Source organism: Gorilla gorilla, chromosome 11 (genome assembly GCF_029281585.2).
Source record: "Gorilla gorilla gorilla isolate KB3781 chromosome 11, NHGRI_mGorGor1-v2.1_pri, whole genome shotgun sequence".
Lineage (NCBI taxonomy): Eukaryota > Metazoa > Chordata > Mammalia > Primates > Hominidae > Gorilla > Gorilla gorilla.
The window spans coordinates 129,941,976-129,967,640 of record NC_073235.2 but is presented as its reverse complement, the minus strand read 5'-3'; the positions used below and the strand labels follow the sequence as shown (position 1 = coordinate 129,967,640).

The 25,665-nt window shown below is 39.9% G+C and overlaps 1 protein-coding gene and 1 long non-coding RNA gene across 3 annotated transcripts in view; one reads left to right on the top strand and one right to left on the bottom strand.

The window, feature by feature from the left end:
* Positions 1–10,691, top strand: part of LOC129532193 (uncharacterized) — a 66,834-nt gene extending 56,143 nt beyond the window's left edge. Inside the window, exons 6-7 of the long non-coding RNA XR_008677839.2 lie at positions 477–4,575; positions 9,959–10,691. This is a non-coding gene — a long non-coding RNA (uncharacterized lncRNA). The remainder of the gene's footprint in view (positions 1–476; positions 4,576–9,958) is intronic.
* COL4A3 (collagen type IV alpha 3 chain) overlaps positions 1–25,665 on the bottom strand; it is a 148,942-nt gene that overhangs the window by 45,211 nt on the left and 78,066 nt on the right. For both annotated transcript variants that reach the window (XM_063695251.1, XM_055380588.2), the window contains exons 4-23: positions 25,009–25,053; positions 24,379–24,423; positions 23,359–23,421; positions 22,637–22,690; positions 21,791–21,817; positions 20,855–20,932; positions 18,078–18,140; positions 17,909–17,944; positions 15,961–16,002; positions 15,660–15,737; positions 15,126–15,188; positions 14,588–14,647; positions 13,175–13,219; positions 12,848–12,901; positions 11,601–11,642; positions 9,365–9,449; positions 8,124–8,159; positions 5,300–5,464; positions 2,739–2,831; positions 2,160–2,255 (exon numbers count right to left, since the gene is read on the bottom strand). In XM_063695251.1, the coding sequence (XP_063551321.1) occupies positions 2,160–2,255; positions 2,739–2,831; positions 5,300–5,464; positions 8,124–8,159; positions 9,365–9,449; positions 11,601–11,642; positions 12,848–12,901; positions 13,175–13,219; positions 14,588–14,647; positions 15,126–15,188; positions 15,660–15,737; positions 15,961–16,002; positions 17,909–17,944; positions 18,078–18,140; positions 20,855–20,932; positions 21,791–21,817; positions 22,637–22,690; positions 23,359–23,421; positions 24,379–24,423; positions 25,009–25,053 (1,270 nt within the window). The remainder of the gene's footprint in view (positions 1–2,159; positions 2,256–2,738; positions 2,832–5,299; positions 5,465–8,123; positions 8,160–9,364; positions 9,450–11,600; positions 11,643–12,847; positions 12,902–13,174; positions 13,220–14,587; positions 14,648–15,125; positions 15,189–15,659; positions 15,738–15,960; positions 16,003–17,908; positions 17,945–18,077; positions 18,141–20,854; positions 20,933–21,790; positions 21,818–22,636; positions 22,691–23,358; positions 23,422–24,378; positions 24,424–25,008; positions 25,054–25,665) is intronic.

Sequence of the window (25,665 nt, the reverse complement as noted above, 5' to 3'; positions counted from 1 at the left end):
AGTATAATAGCAGAGCCAAATGGTCACACACTTTTCTAAGGTTTTGAATGTCTCTTGCCAAATTGCATTTTATTGTATAATTTTATACTTCCCATAGGTATTTAAATATCTCTGTCAAGATGATCCCTTTAAATGACCTTCTGGGTGGGTCTCTGGTCAGTTAATCAACACATATTTATTCAGATTCTATTTTTTGCAAGATCTTGAGCTGGGATGTATCTTTTTATAGTGATCCAAACCATTTTACTGCTTACATATCTTCTTTGAGCTGCACCTCGTTAGGCCAAATGTAGAGAAACTATGGAAAATGCAACAATGCAATAAGTGGTCAGCATCAGTGAGCTGCTCACCTGCTCCCCTTGAGCCAAAGAGGAGACTCAAGGAGAGTATAGGAAAATAATGATTTTTTATCTTTTATTATTTTTCCTCCTTATTTCCCTCCTTCATTTTCTTCCTTTTGGTTTTTGTTTTAATAGAACATTTCCGCTGGATACTTGGATACTGAGCAGGAGTAACAAGAGGAACAGCTCCTACCTCCCCCCCTGCCCCTTCCCTCACAAGCCTGTGAGTCAGGGCAGGGGCAGCCACTGAAAGTAGCAGAGGCCTTCATAAAGGAGAAGTGAGTGGGATCTGAGGGGACAAAGGATCCCTGCCCAAGTGCATGTCATCCAGTGGCTGACCACAGCGTTCACGGCTGCCGCCATTAGTCTTTCATCTTTGGATTGAGACCCGGTCTCCCAGAAGACCCTATGCCAATGCAAATGGCTACTGGACAGTGATAATGTATAATGTTCCCTATCCAGGTTGTCAGGTAGACCTTTGGATTAACTCCCCAAAAGCAGCCCCCTAGGAGACAGGCGACAGCACCGCAGTCAGGGGATGCAGGCGTGGAGGGTAAGAGCACGCGTCTAGATTTCAGTTCAGTCTCTACCATGTTATTAGCTATGCCACCTGATGCCTTGGCTTCCTCATCTGTCCAATGCAGTTAATTATAGCACCAGCCTCTAGGGTTGATGTGAGAAATAAAGGAATGGAGGCACATAAGACCCTTAGAACAGTGCCCAACACACAGGCCAAGGGCTCTGTAACTTCAACTCTCAATGGTCAATGATACATGATTTGATGACATTGTCTGAAGACCAAGGTGCTGGTGGCAGAGTCAGGACTGTGGGTGGTAGCAAGGGAGAGAGAGGCCCTGTGTAGTCAGGGGAGTGGCCCGAGGGGCAGAGGAACCCAATCAGTAAACAGAGATGTTTTGTACTTCAAAGTTTTGCCCACAGGCAGTTCTGTGACTGAAGACGGGGAGGTCAAAAGCAGAGGTGGTGACAGCTGGGAGTAACCGTGTGGTGTGGAGAGTCCTGGCCTGGCACAGAGTTGTCAAGAGAAAGCTTGTGACTCATCCTTTATTTAAGCCTCAGGACACTGGCTATAAAATGTTGTGGTTTTTTTTTTTTCCTTTCAAAATTTGACTTAGTGGCTAATATTTTTTTTAAAAAACACCATGAGATTTTAAATAAAAATTCCAATTCCTTTCTTCTCATGAAAACTCGGAAGATTTATTAATGCAGGGCCTGACATGTTGCACAGTAACAATGGGCTGCAGCCAAGTGCCCGCTGGCCCGTTCAAATGTACCCTCAGTTTGTTTATTGCATTTCTGCAACTCTCTTGTCCCCAGCACTGAGGATGTTGCAATTTTTTAAAGAGCATTTGCATCGTTAAGAAGAAAGTGAAATACCACATTTTTCTATGACTCTTTTAAAAGTAGGAACATGAAAAAATGGACTGAGTAAGGTTGTGTCTTTTGAGGAAAAAAAGGGAGAGAGCATATTTCTTTATGGAAGAGAAAGAGGGTGTGTGTTTCATGCAGCTGCTTCACTGCCTTCAGTTAACTGCTGTTCTCTTGTAGGACTCTGTGTTCACAATTCCTGCCTAACACAATACTTTGCTAGGGGTCAGCAACTAAAATGGAATAGGGAAAAATACCGGCTTTTCTTGGATTTTGGCTGACTTTATGTTAATAGAATATATGTTTTTGAAACTCTCCCTCCAAGTTCATCTAAACCACGTTGTGACATCCACCAATCTAATGCCTTTATTTTCTTCCAGTGTATTGACCCTTTTGTGGTTGCAAAAACACTTGCATGCAAATTGTTTGTACCTGGGATTCCTTTTACACCATGTAACCCTGGCAATCCTGGGAGACCGGGAGGCCCTGGGATATAAGGGCACTGTGTACACAGGAGGCCTGGTTCTCCTGCAATGAGAGCATACTAGCATTACTTAAAAAGCTACATCAAGTCCTCAGAAAGAACAAATATTTTCCAACCACACTATCATTTATTACATTTAAACATTTTTATGTAGTGAAAATTATCTAGGACGTTATACATATTAATTTAAAAATTCATCTATTATATATCTGCTTACTTTAATGTTCTGAGCTATACAGTTCTTCTGAAAGGGGAAATTCCAAGAGTCTAACATAAAACATCTATTTCAGTGTTTCTTTCCTTGCATGCAGGCAAAAACTCACATTTTAGGGATATCCAACAATTTATTGCATGGGTGCCAAATAAATCATCGATTTACAGATAAATGAATACTTTTAGCTAATGGAAAAGAAGTCATCACTGACTGGTAGCTATTTGGGATCATTGTTATCTCAGGGGGAAAAATCAATGATAATAATGACGATGAAAAAGGCTTATCCTAATACAACATTATTGATTGAACCAACCTTTGGGCCCATCAACTCCTGGGATTCCTGGAGACCCTAGATAGCCTGGCAGTCCGCGATCTCCAGGTGGACCCTTGCGAAAAACGATGTCACCTATAAAAATACAGCACCAAAGACAATTTTTTATTTGTGTTTTTTTTCAATTAGCAAGTATTGTAATATATGTATTATTTAAAATGCATCTCTCTCATCTTTGTATTGGAAGCCTAGTCTTTAGAAGTTTATCTGCAACTGAGAAAGCATGGTGACCAGCTCTTCACTTCATATTACATAGATGTGGTATTTTTAAGGTAGTTGATCTTTGCAAGCTCATTGTATAATTTTTTTTTGTCACAGAATCAACCTATTTTATCTTACTTAGTTGTTTCCAATTATTCCAAGTTGATATGGTTTGGCTGTGTCCCAAATCTCATCTTGAATTGTAGTTCTATAATCCCCATGTGTCATGAAAGGGACCTGGTGGGAGGTAATTTAATCATGGGGGCAGTTACCCTCATGCTGTTCTTGTAATAGTGAATGAGTGCTTATGAGATCTGATGGTTTTATAAGGGGCTTTTCCCCATTTTGCTCAGCACTTCTCCTTGTTGCCATCATGTGAAGAAGGACATGTTTGCTTGTCCTTCTGCCACGAGCGTAAGTTTACTGAGGCCTCCCCAGCTGTGCTGAACTGTGAGTCAATTAAACCTCTTTAAATTACCCAGTCTCAGGTATGCCTTTATTAGCAGCATGAGAATGGACTAATACACAGACAATCCCTTTAGCATCTTGAGGCAAAGGATCAACTCTTATTCTGGATATTTTTGGATACATTGTATTTTCCTGATATACTGTAGACGCTTAATATATTGAGTAAAAGAAAAATGGATTCTGACTCAGGGTATCATCTGTTTTCTCTTTGTTGCTTGTCCACATCAGTTGAGTTGTCATCCTTAAAGCAGGTCTCTAAGAAAGCTCTTCTCAGCTTCCACATTATCTGCTACTGTAATGTTGCAGTGAACAGCTACTTCTCTTAAACTGGTTAATTGTGTTCAGTAATCTAATTTTTGGCTTTGCCATTTCAATTACAGGTTGAAGGCAATGGTGATGAAAGTAAATATTTAAAAACACTACCATAGCTGTCCCAAATTTCAGAAAAACAAGGTACCACTGGAACCATTTAATTTTGTTGGAACACAGAATGACCATCTTGTGATCAGTTTTCTGCATCTTTAAAATACCTGGAAGGTCATCTTTAAATAGTACAATCTGATAAAAGTTTAATACTTAGTGTAGACTTATATGAATACTTCTACATTCATACATTTTTGTATACTTATACATTTTCATACTCAATTAATGCTTAACTCAAAAAATATTTGAGTACCTGCAGTGTTCCCCATGCTACATACTGGGCTTAAACAGCCAAAAACACACAGTCTTTGACCTCAAAATACTTTGATTCTTGTAAGAAAAACTGACAAAGACAAAGAGAAGGCAATGTGAAAACTTCTACAGTTGGGATAACCTTGGAGGTTACAGGATGTGGACTCACTGAAAGCTTTCTGCTGGACTTGAACTTGAAGCTGCAGTCTGAAGGACAGACGGGTGTTGCTTAGCGAAGGGAAAGTAGGAAGCAAAGACCCCTGGACAGAGTGTAGCAGGCACAGAGGGAGCATGACACCTCCGGGAGAGAGCCGCAAGCACCTGGGCCCAGATCCCAGCTTTAGCTTCATTAGCCCTGTGAACTCTGTATGTCAGCCTTGACATAGAAAAAAAGAGGATACTAAACCTCCATCTTAAAAGAGACTTGGAAGAAGCTGGGATTATAGGCACACCACCACACCTGGCCCCAGAAAAGGTATGTTAAAATATAAAGTGTGATCTGTATGTTTGTGAGGACCTATTGTACCTATGAGCCAACACAGAATGCTAAGTGGCTCTCTAGAGGGATGCGAAGGAAAGGCTCCCTATGTCAGGACCTCTGAGCACCACTTCAAGTCCATTGGGCCACACCTCTGTCATCTCTGACCCCTTTACCTCATAGCATGTTGCCTTACACCCATGCGGCACACCTCTGGCCTACTGTCCTGGGGCTTCCCTGCTGATGCCAAGGCATGGGACTTCCTGGGAACCATGCAGACACAGCCTGGAAGTGGGAGGATGGGAGGTGGGGGGCTGCTCCTCTCTTGGGGGGAAATCTTTGACCCATGGGAACTAGGAGCAAATGGATAAATTCTTGCCTCTTTCTCCCCTGGCACAGATAGTCTCCAGGGCTGAACAGGCAGTTGCAATTGGTCAAGGCCAACTTGATAGCCACCCATCCTTCCCCACATCACTCTCTTTGTCCCTGCCTCCTGCTCTGCTCTCTGGGAAACTCGGGCTAAGACTTTGCTGCATTTGTTAAGTAGTCATTGCATCAGTTTCTTTCACAGACAGTTAGTGAAATGAAGACCATTGGAAGGGTAACTCATAAAAACCACACAGACTGATGGCTAAGCTGTGAGGAGGGTTTGTTGCCCCTGGTTTGCACACATCTGTCATTTGGCAGTGTGCACAAAAGGGGTCCCCTTCCACATCTTTACCTGGCGGTCCTGGAGGTCCCGGTGATCCTGGAAGGCCTGGTGAACCAGCACAACCTGGGGACCCAGGAGTCCCCATGGCATCCTTTCCTGGGCGGCCTCGTTCCCCTTTACTTCCTTTCAAGCCTGGCCATCCAGGGGCTCCTCTGAGGCCAGGCCTTGATGATCCTTGGAGAAAATAATCATTTCTTGTATTTTACATTTTTTCCTGATTAATACGAATTTATTTTTTAATTGCAAGAGTGATTTAATTTTATTTATAAAAATTGCACAATGGAAGGTACATAACACATATAAAATAAAAAAGTGAATATCCTTGCTTTTTTCATCTGTGGCCTTGTTAAATAACCACAGTACAGTGAAGTGCGGAACATTCCATTCCCACAAGAAAATTTATTACAAGAAACTGAAACAGAGTTTGGGATGCACTATAGTCTTTTTATGTAAAAGGAAGTGAGGAATACTTCCACATATGCTACTTTGTAGATTTTTTTTATTAGAGACTAGAGGATGCCCCCAGTGCGCAAAATGAGAAAGAGACAAAGTTGTTAAGTGGACTTTATTCCTGCCAGTGTCTTAGACATAAAAGGCTGTGATGGGGGATAGTCATCTCCTGGGAAAGGAGCCGTGCCTGGTGGCACGAACCCCACCCTAATCTTAAAGTGGTGAGGATGTGAGGAGGGGACAGTCTCAAATCTCTGTCCCACAAACAGTTTAACTATTAAGAAGAGAGATGCCACCAGCAAAGGACTGAGAAACCAGCCGGGATAATATCTGATTATGTCGTATTATTTGAAAACAAAGATAAAATCTTCTGATTGACATCCATTTCAGAGTTTTGTATTTTTTTAATCATATTTTACTTCGGCATACTATATTTGTACTAATTTATGGGGTACATGTAAGATTTTGTTACATGTATCGAATGTGTAGTGTAGTGATCATGTCAGGGTATTTTTGAGTATCTTTGACCCAAGTATTTATCATTTCTGTGTTGAGTACATTTCATGTCCTCTCTTCCAGTTAATTTGAAATATACAATACATTGTTGTTAACTATAGTCACCCTACTGTGCTATCAAACATTAGAATTTATTCCTTCTATCTAACTGTATGCTTGTACCCATTAACCAATCTCTCTTCACCCCTAACTCCATCAAAAAAAACTCTTAGAACCGATAAACAAATTCAGTAAAATTGCAGGACATGAAATCAACATACAAAAATCAGTAGCATTTTTTATGCACCAATAATGAAATAGCCAAAAAAGAAATCAAGAAGGCAATCCCATTTGCAGTAGCCACACACACACAATAAAATACCTAGGAATACATTTAACCAACAAGGTGAAAGATCCCTGCAAGGAAAACTATAAAACATTGGTGAAAGAAATTGAAGAGCACACAAACAAATGGAAAGACATCCCATGCTCATGGATCAGAAGAACTAATCTAGTTAAAATGACCATACTACCCAAAGCAATCTACAGATTCAGTGCAATTCCTATCAAGATACCAATGCCATTTTTCACAGAAACAGAAAAAACAATCCTAAAATTCTTCTGGAATTAGAGCTTTGTAGTTTTCCACTCATTGGCTTATTAAAGGAGCCTGTTTGTTTGTTTGTTTGTTTGTTTTGTTTTTTTTACTTAGGGGCCTGGCAGGGGGAAGGAGGTCTTCCTTAATGTCAGAGCTCTAAAATATCTTTTTGCCCCATTCTAACTGTAAGAGATATCTACTATTAACAGTTTGAGGTATATCTTTCCATGCATATTCAGGTACATATAATATTTATCCATTTCTGTATCTATTTTTTTAATAGTGGAATTATAGTATACTTATAGTTCTGCAGTCTGCTTTATTTTGATTAATTTTCAAAATTATGAAGTAGTATAATATACAACATCATAGAGAGAAAAATATGATCAGTGGCAGGGCACATGCCCAGTAGTTTATCAAATTTTGTTCTTTTTTCTTAGTTTTGTTTTCGTTAAAAAGAACACACTACAGTTATACTTGATGAGTCCCTGTGGACCATCCCTGATCCAACTCTTTTTCCTCTCTCAAAAGGTAAACACTCTAATAAGTCACAGACGAAAGTTTAGAACTTTACAGAAAAAGTGTAATGTAGGTATCCATATGCAACTCGTGATATGTTATGAAAACTATCATTTTCAACCAACCTCATTACCATGACATTGTTTTCTATTTCTGTACCTCCTCTGAGTTTCAAGGTCCCTGCTCATACTCCAAAAGTCACTGTAAAAATCCTGGACAATAAGGCTTTTGCAAATAGTTAAAACTGCTGAGAAGAGAAAAAGAGCATTTCTGTATCAGTTTGTATCAGCTCCACTCCTTCTTCCACTATAAATTGCAAAGATGACAATTTAAGAAGCTGAAAACACTGTTTTATTTTATTTTGAGATGGAGTCTCACTGTTGCCTAGGCTGAAGTGCAGTGGTGCCATCTCAGCTCAGTGCAACCTCCGCATCCCAGGTTCAAGTGATTCTGCTGCCTCAGCCTCCCGACTAGCTGGAATTACAGGCGTACGCCACCACGCCCAGCTAATTTTTTTTGTATTTTTAGTAGAGACGGGGTTTTGCCATGTTTGCCAGGCTGGTCTTGAACTCCTGACCTCAGGTGATACACCTGCCTTGGTCTCCCAAAGTGCTGGGATTACAGGTGTGAGCCATTGAACCCAGCCTGGAAACACTTCTAGATCAGTTAATGAAACATTTGTCTTACGTAAATAATGTAAACTTAATAGAGGACAGCTTATTTTCCTTTGTAATAGCATTTCTATTTGTACCCCAAGAAACACGGACATACCAGGACTTCCAGGAACTCCGGGAGGACCACTGGGACCTGGGAATATATAACATTAATTAATTGCTTAGAAAGATATAAATGCTATCCCATCCACTTTTGAAATCTTGGGTGACAATATACTGATAGTTAATAATACAGAGTTTTCATACTTTTTTCCTACTCTCACCTAAACAAATATCAGAAATTTTCACTTATTTAGACAAGAGAAAACTAATCTTAGAAGTCTAACACTCAAAAGTAAATCATGCTGCCTTATCATTTTCACATAATTCAGCCTAGATTTACTAAGAGCCTGCTCTGTGTTCAGCGCTTTGCTGGAAGTGTAGACGCCAGAAAATCAAACAGTGCTGGAACATCCAGGATAGCAGTTTGTCTTGGTGTTCCATCTTAGATTGCTTCCATCTGTAATATCCTGGGGGTTATAATTCCTTTATATATACATGTGAGTGATTTACAGTAAGTGTACCAAATTTTTAAGAAAATCTATATCAATGTCTGTATTCATCTGTCCTTTTATTTAAATACACTGGGAAATTTTATTCTTTTAAGTAGAATTTTCCTTTGAAATCTTCTTCATAGCAATAATTCGTCTAGATCAGTGGCTCCCAATCCTGGCTGCACATTGGACTAGTCCAGGGAGTTTTTACAATCTTCTAGTGTCCAGAGCCCTCCTCCAGACAATGAAATCAGAATCACAGGGTGGGACCTTGACGAGGCCATTATAGAAGTTCCCAGGGTTTTCAATATGTAGCCAGAGATGAGAGGGATTGGCCCAGAACTTTTGGATTTCTCCAAAGTGATACAGCGTAAGTACATGTGACAATAATTCATGGCATCAAGGACAGATCATTGCTTCAAGCGTCAGGAAACCAGGGTTTCAGTTCCCCCTTGCAAATCTCTGTGTGAGTTTGTTCGCGGTCTCCATTTTTCCCTTCGTAATCCCGTTAAGATTGCCAATGCCTTGCACTCCCTCCTCCTGCCCTCCAGCAAGTGTTTCCATGACCGATTTGAACTTTATGCTTTGCTACATAAAGATAATTTAATTACCTTCCTGGTATACCACCTATGAAATAAAAATATGAAGAGTAGGAGACATCAAAAAATAACACCACTATGAAAATGAAGAGATCTCCGTTCCCTTTCCTCACCCATGTCAATTCCATAAGCACATGCTATTTATTACCTTGAAAGAAAGCCAGAAATATGTTCAGCAAATGCTTTCGGAAGAAATTTATTCTTACCTTGTGGGCCACGAGCTCCTCTGGGCCCTGGTGGGCCTGGAGTGCCTTCCTCTCCCTTTTCCTGGTATGTGTCATAATATTCTGTCTTAGAGGAGAAAGAAACGAACATAGAGAAAGGATAGCTATTTATGGACCGCTCTCCAAACATCATTACTTCAGTTTCTTCATTTTGCCCCAAAGATGGCTTCCTTATTTTCCTGAATTCATAGGTTTACATGTTAGCAGGTATATGATTGTCATGTAAATGTAGGTGGAAAAATTTAAATAAGTAGACCTTTGTGGCATCACAGTATCAGATATTTTATGGGCTTTCAATTAGAAATACATTTTATGATGTGACTCAGGTTACACACCCCCATTTATATGTACACATTCATACATACCTATGTATGTGTGTATATGTATAGAAAAATTAAAGTTTCACAAAATAATGACTTATTATTACAACATATGATCAACCCTGATACTTTTTATTCTATTCTTCTTCACTTTTCAAAATTGCTGGTCCTGGTGGACTGAACTTATTTCCATTTTGGAAGTGTATGGAACCCACACATCAAAAAATACTGTATTTATTGTTTCTTTAAATTCCAGGGAATCCTTGACCTGCAAGAATCGAGGAATATTGTTTCTGACATGCTTAGCGGACCTACTGCTGGTGTTCTTAACCATTTCCTTCCTAAGTGGAACTTCTTTTGAGGTTAGTAGAAGCTGCAAACAGAGTGATATGGAATTGAATATAAGAAAATACACAGTGAGGAGTGCTAAGGATTCCTCTGAAATGTAATGAAAAGGTAGATTTCATTTAGCATTCAGTATATTTATCTTGAAGGAAAAAAGGTGGAAATATCAAAGGTTTGGAAAAAAAAAACCTCTTTGCTTTTTCATATGCTAGATGGATCAATTACTTTGTTGACTTATTTAACAACAGCCTTGTGGTTAAGCAATATATATAAAATCACAAAAGTATTCTATTAATAATATAACATAATAATGTCCACCATGAAATCTGTAATGATATGCATGCACCTACCAAGTGTTGGGCACAGTGCTAAGTGATTTCACAAAATACTTATTTAATCTTCCTGGCAACTCCACTAAAGTATTTAGGAACTGCTATAGTTTGAATGTGCTCCCTCCAAAATTCAGGTGTTATCAATGTGATATAAGTAAGAGGTAGTGTCTGTAGGAGGTGATTAGGCCATGAGGGTTTCTCTCTCATTAATGGGATTAAGGCCCTATTAAAAGAGGCTTTGAGCAGCCTCAGGTCAGCTTGCCCTTCTGCTTTCTGCCATGTGAGGATGCAGCCAAAAAAGCCCTCACCAGACCAAGGGTCAGCATCTTGATTTTGGACTTCCCAGCCTCTAGAACTGTGAAAATAAATTTCTGTTCTTTACAAATTACTCAGTCTCAGGTATTCTATTGTAGCAGCACAGAACAGACTAAGACAGGGGCTCTATGCATCCAGTGTAAAGATGCAGATTTCCAGGTCCTGCTCCAATTCCTGAGTTACATTACTGAGCATGGGGGTCTGAGAACTGCATTTTTAACAGGACACCCTTTCCCCTCATGACCCTTTTGCCACCATGTGCCATTTTGTTTAACCTGCATGACCATTCATGACAGCCTTGCTTGGCACACTGAATGTGAGAACCACTGTTTTTTGAGGTAGGAGATGAATGGACACCAGCACTCAGAGTCCGGGTCCCCTTTCTCCTTTTCGTCAGCTGCAGAGTCACAGAATATAAAATGTGGCTGCTCTGCAGTTAGGAGCTGACATCAAATACATGTCCACTGGGAAGGGGAGCACTGCCTGCTACACAGAGCTTGGGCTGGAATGATTGCTTTTTGCTGACCATGTATTAAACACGTTGTCATAACCCGGGCCCAGGTGGAGGGGAAGAGAAGTTGACTTCTTCATCCCTTGTTGCCTCACTGTCCTCCTCTACCCTGAAGGGGCAGGATCACCTTGGGCCTGGGCTGCTTAGACAAAGCTTTTCTTCTCTTCCATAGCCCATCATGGGCATCACTAGTGCCTTCCAGGGACAAAATAGAAATATTTACCCATGGTCAAAGGGACACGTAGTGACCAGCTATTTTCTGCCCTGGTTTGACAACAAGGTAAATGTTATTATCTCTCTCACACAGTTAATGAGAGACACTGATTCAAAATTTCCTTGCTACTTTAAAGAACTTGATCAAACATAGCATTGATATTGTCTTTAATCACACTTACTGGACCACGAAATCCTGGAGGGCCAATGTCCCCTTTCTGTCCCTACAGTGAAAGACAATTACAAATTGTGAATATGGTCACCCAAAGTATTTACATATAAAAAGCAAGATGTACAGTTAAAATGAACAATATATTGATATTTAGATGTCATGTACAAACCAAATTAAAGTTAAAGAGACACCGACTTTAAATTATTTTCCTGGAGAGCGCGTATCTCGGTAAGGAATCCCATCTACAAGGTTACAGAAGTAGTTATTGCCCTGGTGGTTCTCCAGGTTTCTTTCACAACACCATCTGCAATGCTTGTTCATGTTCATTGCATGTTCCTGTGTTCTCACCCAGGTTAGAGGCACAGGAATATCAGACTGTGGGGTGTATGCATTTCCAAGTGTCCCAGCTGTAACCAACTCCCTTTCCTTCAAGAAAGCATTTCAGAATTCTACTGGAAGTGATACTATTAAAGGGTAAATCTTGACTCTGCACATATACCTACATATATAGCCATGTGCCACATGACAATGTTTGGGTCAGTGATGGACTGTGTATATGATAGTGGTCTCATAAAATTATAATATCACATTTTTACTACATATTTTCTATGTTTAGATACACAAATACCCACCTTTGTGTTACATTTGCCTACATTATTCAGTACAGTAACATGCTGTGCAGGTTTGTAGTCCAGGAGCAACAGTCTCTGCCATCTAGGTTTGTGTGAGTACACTCTATGATGTTCACACAATGACAAAATCACCTAATGATGCATTTCTCAGGACATAACCCTATCTTGAAGCAACACATGACTACACATGATTTGAAAATATTTGTAACATATTGTCAGAAGGGCAGAATACAGTTCACAACTAATTGATCATGACCTTTCAATGTGTCATGACTCAGACTGAGACTCATGAACTCTAGCCTATGCTTGATCTCAAATAACCACAAACTTCCTACAATTGTAGGATTTTTTTCAACCTCTTCCTCATGGGAAGCTGTGCTCTCACTGGTCCTAAGTCAGACAGCTTCAAGTACACAGTACAAGTTGAATACCTTTTCCTCAAGAACACCCTTCAAATGTGTAAGTAAAGTTGCCACATCTCTCTTTTCTTCTTAACAGACCTAGTAGGGTATTTGAATGAAGTCTGTTATTGTAATCCCTTGTACTTAGGTCCAGGGTTGGAGGTAAAAGTAAAAGCACAGGCAAAACCCAACCTATTAAAATAGGCTATTAGGGAGAGGATTACCTTAATGCCATCTTCACCCATTAACCCAGGGAAACCCCTGTTGCCCTTGACTCCCTAAAGAAAAGAACAAAAAGAAATGGGTCAGAAGACACAGGAGCCAACTTCTTCTGGGGGGAGCAGGTGCAATTTGAACTCCTCTGAAACAAAAGAATGTGCTCAGATGATCTCTCTTTACAGTGGGGATGTAAAACTATGATTCCCAAATGCAATTTTTAAAAGCTGTAAGCTTTTTGTTTGTTTATAACTATTTAGTGATTTTAAAAAATCCTTCTTCAGCTAGTAGGACTGACATTTTTACTACCTCCATGGACCAAATCAACTCTATACCTCACTTCCAGGGAAGCCAGGAACACCATCTTTTCCGGGTTTTCCCTACAGCAAAAACAAATCAAAAACATGAAATGTAATAAATATGGCTAACTTTACAAATACGGAAATCTTAAGTGATATGATCATCTCCTCTTGACCTCAGGCATGAAAAGTCTGAGTAAAGATCTTCACCCAGGTGTTAGAAGGAAAAACTATCAACCACAGAATACACAATGGCCCTCTCTTTCCAGGGAAAGCGGAAGCCAGTCAGAATGGGAAACTGGAGAAAGTCAGAGAAGGAAGGAAGGACATTAACAGCCAAACTTAAATTAGAGCTGATGCTGTTCATCCTAAACTTGGAAGGGAAAAAAAACCACACACACACTGGGCAGAGAAGTAAATAAGGAAGCCTAGAAAAAGGAAGGTGTTTACAGTCCATTTATTTATTTATTTGAAATATTGGTAATTCCTTGGACCCCAGGTCTGCCTATATTTAAAGATATGTATAAAAGATATAGTGTGGTATCTCAACTGGCAGTTTGGATTGACTTTTATGGTATTTGCCCTTCCTGATAAAATTTAAAAATCATGTTCATTGAATGTTTTTTCTCAGGCCAAAAAATACATTCTTTGCTTATGTATAAGTTTTGTAGATTTTACTTTTCCAAATGTATAACTTTTAGAGATTTAACACAATATATGGATCTAAATCTTTCCGAAATGGATCTGGGTGGGGTAGTGGGGGCCCCTGCTGCTTCCGTTTTTCCAGCTGCCCACTTCTGGTCACAGATTGCCCTATTTCCTTTGTGGGGGCTGCTTTTCCCTCCCTCTGGGTGGTTCTGATGGCACTGTCAGTCTCAGTAGCCCACTGCCCCACTGGCCTGGCCAATTATAGTACCCTTTTCTCTTGGTCACTGCCTTTTATCCAGAGTGAGACCAGATATGACCAAGCTGGGCCAATGAGATGAATTCCCTGGGATTTTATAAATGCACACAGGGAGAAAGATGCTCTCTTTCTCCTCTAATGCCATTAGCCTGAAGTTGTCTGCTGCAGGGTAGCTCTTTCTCCCCATCTCCCCTGACATGGAAGATCATCTGCCAGAGGAGAGAATGAGGCTGATATGCAGAGAGAAGCAGAAGTGAGATGGAGAGGGAGTCCTGCCCTTATGTTTTCAGGCTCTGAAGTCCTTGAACCCTGTTTTAGCCTTGAACATCTTAGATACTTGAGTAAGTAAATCCTGCCTCCCAAATCTTAAAGAACAGAAATTTTTAGCTTGAGCTAGTTTGAGTTGGGCATCTTGTTCCTGTAACCTAAAGAGTCCCAAGTCCTGACTAATCAAAACTGCACATGACACCGAATTTCCAAATTTACCTGCGATACTCTGGTTTCTCTTCAAATCGCACAAATCTTTCGCCTTTTACCAAATTTACCTGCGGGCCAGCGTCTCCAGGAGCACCCTTTTCAGATCCATATGATTCTCCAGGCAGTCCCTGTATTAATTAGAGCCATGTCAAGTTTTATGAATTACTGATTTTTTTACTTACATTGATTTTTATTAATTTGTCCCTTTTGGTTATTCTGCCATTTAAAAACATGTTTCAGTGCTGAGCCATCTAAGAGAGAAATCTTATTGACGAATAGTAATTAAAAAACAGATGCTAAAAAAGCTGATGCTGAAGATAAGTCATAAGATGGGTGGCATGGGGTGCATGTACAGCAGTGCAAGAATTTCAGCTAGGAGTGGCCGTAAAATAACTCTAGTGTATTCATGATCTCTGCGGTCAAATGTTATTGTATTTTAGCCAATATTAAGACTTAAAAGCAATAGCTGCTCTGCCTGTGGAGTAGCCATTCTTTTATTCCTTTACTTTCTTAAAAAAAAAACAACTTAAGACAAACACACACCAAACTAAATACTAAGGCTCTACTTTATGTGTTATGGGGACAATATAACTTTAAATAACCTACTGAGGGTCCAGGAGGTCCAGGCTCGCCCATTGCTCCCTTGTCTCCCTTTTCCCCCTTGAGATCCTGGCAAAGAAACAGTTCAACATTGTTACAAATGGATGAAATGAGATTTCACTGATTCAACAGTGGGACAAATCCTCTATCTGTTCAATAAACTGGGTTTACAAACTATGAATGTGCCTCGTGTTAACACAACCCAATACACCTTCCATTTCTCACATTTCAAATTTTATACCTGTGAACTCAATGAAACTACCTGCAAACTTTTTTTTAAGTATCTTTTTTTTGTTGTTTTTTTTTAAATGAAGTCTCACTCTGTTGCCCAAGCTGGAGCCTCAGATCTTCCCCATGTAATACTTCCAGGATTTATGATTAAAGGACGGGAAGGAATAAATCCTGGAGGTTCTGGCTGGCTGAGGGAGCTGGGCTGAGCTGGACTTAGATAACAAGAGCTTGTAAAAGAGGTGCAGGGTCACAAGGACTTCATCCTAGACACGGGAAGGCACAACACTAATCATAAAATCGCAGAGTTACCGTTCTGTTATCTGGGCCAGTTAGGGTCACAATAACTGTTCCTGGTGGTCCCGGGGGTCCTGTTAACCCTTTCACACCCTAAAGACAAAAACACTCAGGAGTGAGAAAATAAACAACAGCATCAACATTTCAATGTTACTACGTTTGAAAGGTCTACTTTTCCCCTTTAGTTCTTATACGGGAAGATAGAACAAATGAAGGCCCATCAATTTCAGCTTGGCCCGTAAGTAAACGGTATAGGCTGATATGCTCTGGGACATAAAATATCTTGCCTGCTAATAAAACATAGTATTTAAATTACCCGCTCTCCTTTATGTCCTATCACTCTTTCACCCATGTGACCCTGTAAGAAAACACAAAACCAAATTATTTTCTAAAAATAAATATGAATAAATAGTCTAAACCCATCAAAGTTCCAATATTTGTAAGGGAGCATTTATATTTTAACTTTCATTTTAGAATGATACATTATTTTAGCTATTTCTTAGAGAAGAGCATTGATATGTTTCTTTTAAAGGAGGAGCTTTTAAGGTGCAGAAAGCTTAAGGGATTTACCTAACATGGCAAATGCTGACACGCAGTGGTGTGGGGGAGGGAAGGGAGCCCAGCTCAGAGCATATTTTTCTGGCTCTGCATTAGCTAGTTTTAATCCCACTGGCCTGCTACTTAACTTCCTGATGCCCTTGTTTTCTTGTTTTAAAAATAAGAATGGGTAGCTGCGTTTCAGGATTCTGAAATTCAATACTTAATAGAGAATCTAAGAAAAGAATTCCAGCTACCGACTTCACTAGTAATTTAGTGACATGAGTCTAATGCGAATAGTTTCTTCACTAATGATGGCTGATCCATCATTTCAACTCATATCTGCTTGCTTTTTCACCACTGAGTATGCAGATCTTCCCCTTGTTAGACCAAAGCTAGATCAAAACACTTTAAACCTCAGCTCTGCCATGTACTGTCTATTGGACAATTCACTTAACCAGAACCTATCCATCTCTCAGTGTGCGTGCATGCGTGAGTGTGTGTGTGTGTATGCATTTGTGTGTATCAATGAGATAATAAATATGAAAGTGTCTTGGAAAATACCTCATATAAAAGGCTACCCAACCCGGGCATAGTGGCTCATGCCTGTAATTCCAGCACTTTGGGAGGCTGAGGCGGGCGGATCACCTGAGGTCAGGAGTTTGAGACCAGCCTGGCCAACATGGTAAGACCCTGTCTCTACCAAAAATACAAAAGCATTAGCTGGGAGTGGTGATGCACGCCTGTAATTCCAATTAGTCGGGAGGCTGAGGCAGGAGAATTGCTTGAACCCGGGAGGTGGAGGTTGCAGTGAGCCGAGATCGCACCACTGCACTCCAGCCTTGGCAACAGAGTGAGACTCCATCTCAAAAAAAAAAAAAGAAAGAATAAAATAAAAGGCTACCTGATAGCAGGAGATACTGTGTTTAGGACCAATTTCCTGTTGGGGCTCAGCCTCACTCAACATTTTTATAATTAAACTAACAATTGCACTTCCGTTTTTTGTTTTTTTGTTTGTTTGTTTGTTTTTTGAGATGGTGCCTCTTTCTGTCACCCAGGCTGGAGTGCAGTCGTGCTATCTTGGCTCACTGCAAACTCCAACTCCCAGGTTCAAGCGATTTTCCTGCCTCAGCCCCCTGAGTAGCTGGGATTACAGGCATGCACCACCATGCCCGGCTAATTTTTGTATTTTTAGTAGAGATGGGGTTTCATCACGTTGGCCAGGCTGGCCTCGAACTCCTGACCTCAAGTGATCCAGCCCCCTTGGCCTCCCAAAGTGCTGGGATTACAGGTGTGAACCAATGCGCCTGGCCTGGTCTTAACAGAAATGCATGCAAGACCCTGTGTAATGAGCACACAAATAGTCATCTTTTACTTACTAGCATAAGACCAGGTTGGCTTTGTGAAGCAGCACACTACAAAAACTCAGAGGATAATGTGCTGTGTGAGATGATCAGAAATGGAAAACCTGTGGATTAAGAATCCTTGCCTTTTTCCTGATAAGTAGCTTCTTATAAATTGAATTAAGATTCTTTGTATCAGGGATCAAGGAACTGAAATGCAAGGAGAAAAGAGGTGAGAGCAGCTAGCCATGCTCTTCCCTGCTAGGGATCCTTGTGAGTTCCAGAGAGGTGCCTAACAGTGACCCACATGAAGAAGCAGACCAGGTTTGGCTTTGAGATTGAGTAGGGTGTGCTAGCTGTTACATCATATGAACTGTAGTCTACCTTAGGTCCTCTAGGTCCCATGGCTCCTGGAAAGCCCTAGAAAAATCCACAAATGAAAATCACAGCAGGAAATGCATCCAACCAGAAAAATTATTTTAATAACTTTTTAATAATAAATAATGAATCTATTAGTTGACAGAGTCTGTAGCAAGGATGACTTGAAACTCACAAAGAATCCCGGAGGACCAGGTGGGCCAACAGGCCCAGGAAAACCTGGAGGGCCTGGCAAACCCTTGAAATTGAGAGAAGAATAAGAGTAAGTTTAAATTTACTTTTCACTTAATAACAATGTCCATTAATTAAATGCATTAAAATATTTTAATAAAATCAGAAGAGCATAACACCTCCCCTTTCAGTGGCTGCAGCTAATGATAAACATCAAAAAGTGTTGCCATGTGTAACAGGCTGGCAGGACCATCTGGACAATAACGTTTCTAAAATGACCAAAGTAGTTGCTTTACTTCAGATGTTTCAAAATTTTGCTTTTCTCTTTCTCCCCACCTCTTTTCTTCTCCCTTTTCCTTTCTCTCTCTCATTTTGGCCAAGCATGCTCCTACGTTAGGGCCTGCCACCTGCTCTCCCTCTGCCTAGAATCCCCTTTTCCCAGGTATCAGTATAACTCACTCCCTTTTCCTTTTCTTGTCTTTATGCAATTGTCATCCTTTCCATAAAGCCTTCCTGCTTATCCAAAGTTGTAACCCACCTTCCAACCCAGACACTTCCTATCCTGCTTTCGTGCATTATTTTTACTTTTAGCATTTATTATTCACACACCATAGAGTTACTCATTTACACGTTTTTGTTTCCCCCATGAGAATGTAAGCTCTATGAAGGCAATATATATATATTTTAAGAGACTGGGTCTCTCTGTGTTGCCCAGGCTGGCCTATAACTAGGCTCAAGAGACCTTCCCGTCTCAGCTTTCCCAAGTAGCTGGGACTACAGGCACATGCCACCATACCTGGTTCATACAATTTTTAAATATCTATCTATCTATCTATCTATCTATCTATCTATCTATCTATCTTTTATCTATCTACCTATTTTTTTGAGACAGAGTCTCATTCTGTCCTCAGGCTGGAGTGCAGTGGTACGATCTCTGCTCACTGCAGCCTCTGCCTCCCGGGTTCAAGTGATTCTCCTGCCTCAGCCTCCCAAGTAGCTGGAACTACAGGCGCATGCCACCACACCTGGCTAATTTTTGTGTCTTTAGTAGAGATGGAGTTTCACCGTGTTGGCCAGGCTGGTCTCAAACTCCTGACCTTAAGTGATCCTCCTGCCTTGGCCTCCCAAAGTGCTGGGATTACAGGTGTGAGCACTGTGCCCAGCCTTAAATCTATATTTTGGCTGATTTGTGCCCTACTGTATTCCTAGAGCCTAGAAATAGCCCCTAGCACATAATTGGCAGGTAAAAAATATTTCTTGTATAATCAAATGTACCATCATTATATCTTCAGCATCATCACAATGACTAATACATATACGATAATCAATACACATTTAAAGAATGTATCAATATCTCAGATTACTATTATCTCTTATTCCTGGATCCCCTGCCTTCAGCATCTGGACTCTTAAATGTTTTCTAAGCAAAAAAGCGAGAGCCATCATATCTTGCATCTCTTTTCAGAAGCCTATAATGGCTCCTAATTGCATCATTCTGCGTTTTTTGCAGCTCCTAATCTAACTTCACATCCTCAGTTAGGATAGCTCACCATACAGGATTTCAACAGCCTCAACTCAAACTCACTTAGGCAAATATCCCATCTCTACCCAGGAATTTTTACATATAATTCTGAACTAAGTTAAAATAATTCTGGTTAATTGGCTGGGCGTGTTGGCTTATGCCTGTAATCCCAGCACTTTGGGAGGCTGAAGTTGGTGGATCACCTGAGGTCAGGAGCTCGAGACCAGCCTGGCCAACATGGTGAAACCCCATCTCTACTAAAAATACAAAAATTAGCAGGGCATGGTGGCCCATGCCTGTAGTCCCAGCTACTCAGGAGGCTGAGGCAGGAGAATTGCTTGAATCTGGGAGGTGGAGGTTGCAGTGACCCAAGATTGCACCACTGCACTCCAGCCTGGGTGACAGAGCCAGACGCCTTCTCAAAAAAAAAAATAAAAATAAAAAAAAATAAATATATATATAATATATATATGTATATATTATATATAACCAAAATTAACTAGTATATATATATATATACTAGTTAATTTTGGTTATATATAATTATAACCTGAAAGTTAGCACTTGTGGTTTAGGTCTATGAAAGGGTCTTTTTGAATCACAAAGGAAAGCACACACAGCCCCAAAGGCAGTTGTGTCCCATTGTATCCCTTTTGGATCATACTCAGGCTACATACATATAAATCAGAAAAGCAAACACTTCAACTGGAGAGAGTTGCATTTAAATAAAAACCTTTCCTTTCTTTATTATCTCAACTTCAACTGGAGAGAGTTGCATTTAAATAAAAACCTTTCTTTATTATCTCAACTTCAACTGGAGAGAGTTGCATTTAAATAAAAACCTTTTATTTATCATTATGCAAATTTTAAAATAGGGCTGTTATTTAAAATTACAGATTTAAATGATACTCAATGTGTGATACAAAGCTACCCTTATTTTCAACAAATACAAATTAAGTGGTACATAACTATTCCTGTTAGATTCAGGCAAGCTTGGTGACTGAGAGTGAAGAAGAGGATGAAAAACATACTCAAATCATCTTTCCATATCAGCATCATGTAGTTTTCCAGAATAGGGTGAAAGCTTTAGAATGAAATGAGGCCAGACATGTAAATAGAATAAATGGGAATTTCTATTTAAAATCTTCTTAAGAGAGTGAGAGGGACTTATGGGGGAAAAGAGAGACGAAGTAAAGAGAGGCGAAAAGAGAGAGAGTGAAAAACTGAGAATAATAGGGACCTTCTCTGAAGTGCTGTACCTGGGGTCCTGGAGCCCCTGGCAACCCGGGGTCGCCTTTTGCATCAAGTTCTATATCTTCTCCTTTAGCAGGAGCACCCTTGAAAATGAAGAAGTTCATCAAACATCATCAATGTTATATTTTCAAAACCCCTTCAAGTGCTTATTCAAAGTTATATTTCTTCAAAGATAAAAGTGCTTTTCAAGATATATACTCAGAGAAATGATTTATGATTTTGTAATTATTCCATTATGAAGAATTCAAAGCATTTTCATATTTTCTAAAATCAAAAAATTACAGTGGGCCCAGTACAGTGGCACATGCCTGTAATCCCAGCACTTTGGGAGATCAAAACGGGCAGATCACCTGAGGTCAGGAGTTCAAGACCAGCCTGGTCAACATGGCAAAACCCCATTTCTACTAAAAATACAAGACTTAGCTGGGCGTGGTGGCATGCACTTGTAATCCCAGTTACTCGGGAGACTGAGACAGAAGAAACGCTTGAGCCCAGGAGGTGGAGGTTGCAGTGAGCTGAGATCGTGCCACTGCACTCCAGCCTGGGCAACAGAGCAAGATTCCATCTCAAAAAAATAAAAAATTTACAGTGGAAAGAAGAAAGACGCAGGGGTAATAAAACATTTCCCAAGATACCAAAAATAGTGACAATCCCTGCCCTAGAATGTGGGGCCCTGAGCATGAGGTCAGTTTTCTTCTCCAAGACCCTATTTCTTTCAACAGTGATACAAAACCTGTATCCTTAAGACTCTTTATGACAAGAGCCAGAAGGAGCTATTTAATAGGAATAAATATCATGTCCCGATTATTATTGTTTCTAAATGATTAAGGTCTGGATTATGAAGTCTTATTTGTAATGACTTAAATCTCATTATTTAATAGAAGTCCTTTTCATATGTACAGTTAGAGATTTTCAGTGACGGCATTCCACCAATGACTTACCTTTTGTCCTTTCAAACCAGCAGCACCCTAGGAAAAAAGCAACCTATGAACAACTAGAGGAAAATCAAACGCACACACTCCTACTCCGTCTGCTCTGCCCTCTCTGTTATTGTGCATCCTCTCCCCACCGTACACCTCCCACGGCCTTACAAAGCAAAGTCTTCCCTTAATCTTTTACCTCCCACCATATTGTCCTGTCTCTCCTTCGTCTCACCTGTGAACTTCCCATTTTGTTCATTTCCCACCCATTCCTCAGTTCCAAATCTGCCCCCTGCTCCATCCTGCCGTGGAACTGTCCCTTGCTAAGGTCAGACATGATATTGATGTTGCTAAAACCAATGCCAACATGTCAGTACTCCTCTGATTGGACCTTGCAGCAGCATCCAGCAGCTGTCTGCCACTCCCTTCTACTACAATAGGTCTTTCCTGGGCCTCCATAATACACCCCTGCTGGTTTTCTTTCTCCCACCAGGGCTGCTCCTCCTTTACAGGATCATTCTCCTTGATCTCAGCATCACTGCTGGAGCTAAGTCTCAGTTCTAAGCCTCTTTTCTCCTCACTCTGACTCCTTGAGTCACCACCAACTGGAACCTCTTCTCTGAGTGAATCCAAGTACCTCTCATGCATCTCCACTTGGATGTCTCAAAAGCAAAACAAAGCCTCAACCTCTAACCCTACACTCATAATGCATGTATTCATCCATTCCCTAACTATTAGTTGAATGTCTACTATGGCTACCCCAGACTTCCCTAAAGTCATGACAGATTTGTGTATATGGCCATATGGAGTAGACCACTGTTATTTATACTTTATGTCTTTGTTGGGGAATTAGGCATGCAAACCTACCGGGATCCCTGGGTAGCCCAGTGTCCCTGGGAGTCCTGGAAACCCCTGCTCACCCTAAAAGACATACAAAGTTTGTTATTATTCTTAGTTTTTCTAGAAGAGCCTATTCAGATATTTTTCCTGTTTCTCGCTTCCAACCTTGCAATGGTAGATCTAGACAAAGTAACCCGAATTCCTTATGGCTACTGGGTCATGAGGCTGAAGACCAAAAAACCATTATCTTAATTAAAAACAGGATTAGAATACTGTTTCTCAAATTGTGCATAAATGGCAAAGTCTAATTGCGCCAAGAACTTTTTAATTGCTGTTTCCTTCAAACTTGAGTAATTAGTTCATTCATGGCCACCATTCTGGAGAAAAGGAGAGCTCAGTTCAAAAACAAAAGGAGGTGAGTGAACAGTGAAAAGCTCAGTCATTCCTTCCCCAAAACTAATTCTGCACTCAAAGCTTTGGTTTCTGATTTATACACACAGCCTCAGATGAAAACAACCAGTTGAGCTCCAAGTTTTCTTTCTGTGGGAGAACTTTCCTTAAAAGACAATTAGAAAGCAAGGAATGCGAAGAAAGAAAATGGGAAGTTTCCTGCCTCCACATTATGCTGTTGGTTCTGGCCTAAAGGAATGTTTTCAAGGGAAGCCTGTCTGCCTTTCATTGCCATTTCACCTTGATTTAATCATTCAGCAAAGCATTTATTAATCATCTTCTGTGCGAAAAGTACTTACCTTAGAACCATTGCATCCTGGTACACCGACAAGTCCATAAGGCCCGGTATTGCCTGGGGTGCCCTGGAAGAAGAACAAGTCTCAGTGAGGAGGGTCATCCCAAGAAACAGCACTGAACCCAAGGGAAAAGATGGACTGTTTTAAATAGCTCTTGAAATATAAATGATTGTGTAAATGGTTAAGTAGTAAATGTACATTGTTGTTTTACATATAATTTCAGTAGCAACAAACTAAACAGGCTGACTGATATGAAGACTTATCAAATGAGATGTGGATATTTCAAATAAAGCAAACTCCTTTTATCCATAAAATAAAAGAGTCCTTTAACATGCTGTTTTAAGCTGGGGAGAAAGGAAGGGAAAAAGAAGAGGAAAGTGTGCACAGATGAAACTATTTTATTATTCTGTGCTATTAAATACAATCATTTCATTCTACCCTATCCTATCCTATTCTATCAGCTTGTAACATATAGTTTCCTTCAGCACCTGTGGGGGTTAGTTCCAGGACCCCTATGAATACCAAAATCCATAGATACTCAAGTCTCTTATATAAAATGGTATAGTATTTGCACATAACCTATACATATCCTCCTGTATGCTTAAAGTCATTTCTAGATTACTTATAATACCTAATACGATGTGAATTCTATGTAAATAGTTGTTATAGTGTAATGGTTTTTAAGTTTGTACAATTTTTATTTTTATTTTTAAATATTTTTGATCTACAGTTGGTTGGTTGAATCCATGGATGTGGAATCAATGGATATGGAGGGCCGACTTACCATATAATTTACTAATTATCCTACCCTATCCTATCCTGTCCTGCTTGTATTTCAGGAAGTACATTTTGACTCATATGTCATATAACTCCACACACTAGTATAGTATACCATCCTAAGATGCTATTTTCTTCATGTAACAAATGCATCAGAACACATTTTCTTGCATGACTGTTTTAACATCTTTATTAAAATGAGCTTACTTTTAAATTTTCTAGCTACGGATTTTTCCCATTACTTACTGGAAGTCCAGGAGAACCGGAAAATCCTGGCAATCCAGTTATTCCCTGAAGACATAGGAAAAAGGAGGGGGTGGCAAAAAAAAAAACTTTAAAAATGTTCAATCTATAAACATAAATTTATTTACCATTGCGATAATCTTTTTCCTCCACTATAACTGGGAATAGCTCGAAACGATTGGGAAAACAAATACTAAAGGTTTAACAAACTTTTGTAAATCTCACATTTATGTAACTCTTGAAAAGACATCATTAAGATTATTTTTGGCTTTTTTGGATAGATTCCTAAGGTACAATTTGCATGCAATGAAGTGCTCCAATCTTTTGAGAACAGCTTAACTGAACAGCTTAACAAATGTTGACCTACGTGCAGTTTTATATACCATCATCTTATCAGACACAGAGCATCTTTATCACTCCAGAGGTTCCCTCATAGCCTTTCTTGGTCAGTTTAACACTTGCCCCTAATGTGGTAACCACTCCTTTGACATCTACCATTACAGATTAGTTTTACCTGTTCTTGAACTTCATCTATGGAACCATACACAGTGTACTCCTTTCTGACATTTGTATAACTCTTACTGTGAAAAGCTGATCTTTTAACGATCAGGATGGACTGGTTGGACTACTAACCCTTACACCTTTGGAACCCGTGAGTCCTGGAAGTCCTGGAAAGCCCTAGATTCAAGTGAAAAAAGAAAAAGTAAACACTCTGAAAATTATTTGGCACTAAGAAACCCATACATCAAACCCAGTCTCAGTCACATGCCAAGCTGTTTTGCCCTTCTGATTATTTCATTGTTAGTAAGATTCAATTGCTTGCTTATTTCATTGGAACTTGATAATTGTTTATCAGAAAAGACAAAAATTCATTCAAACCCTTGCTACTCAAAGTGGGGTTTGGGGCCTGCAGCATTAGCATTACCTGGAAGCTTATTAGAAATGTAGAATCTTAGATCTGCCTCACCTCCCAGACTATTGACCGAGAATCTGCATGTTTAACATGATTCTTTAGTGATTCTTGTGCACATTAAAGTCTGTGCAAAAGTCCTAATTAGCCTCACAGCTGCTGAGGTCTGATAAAAATGAATGACACAACTACAGTTGTGGATGAGAATGCCAGCCAGTATTTCTGTGCGCAAGAAACACTCTATTAACAAAATGTGCCTGACATGCACAAGGAAATATATAGCCAAGTAAGGACCGCCTGAATCAGAGATAAACTTGCTTTGGGCATGTAATGCATTCAGTTTCGACGTCCTATTTCTTGGAAAATAAGCTTAAATGGTG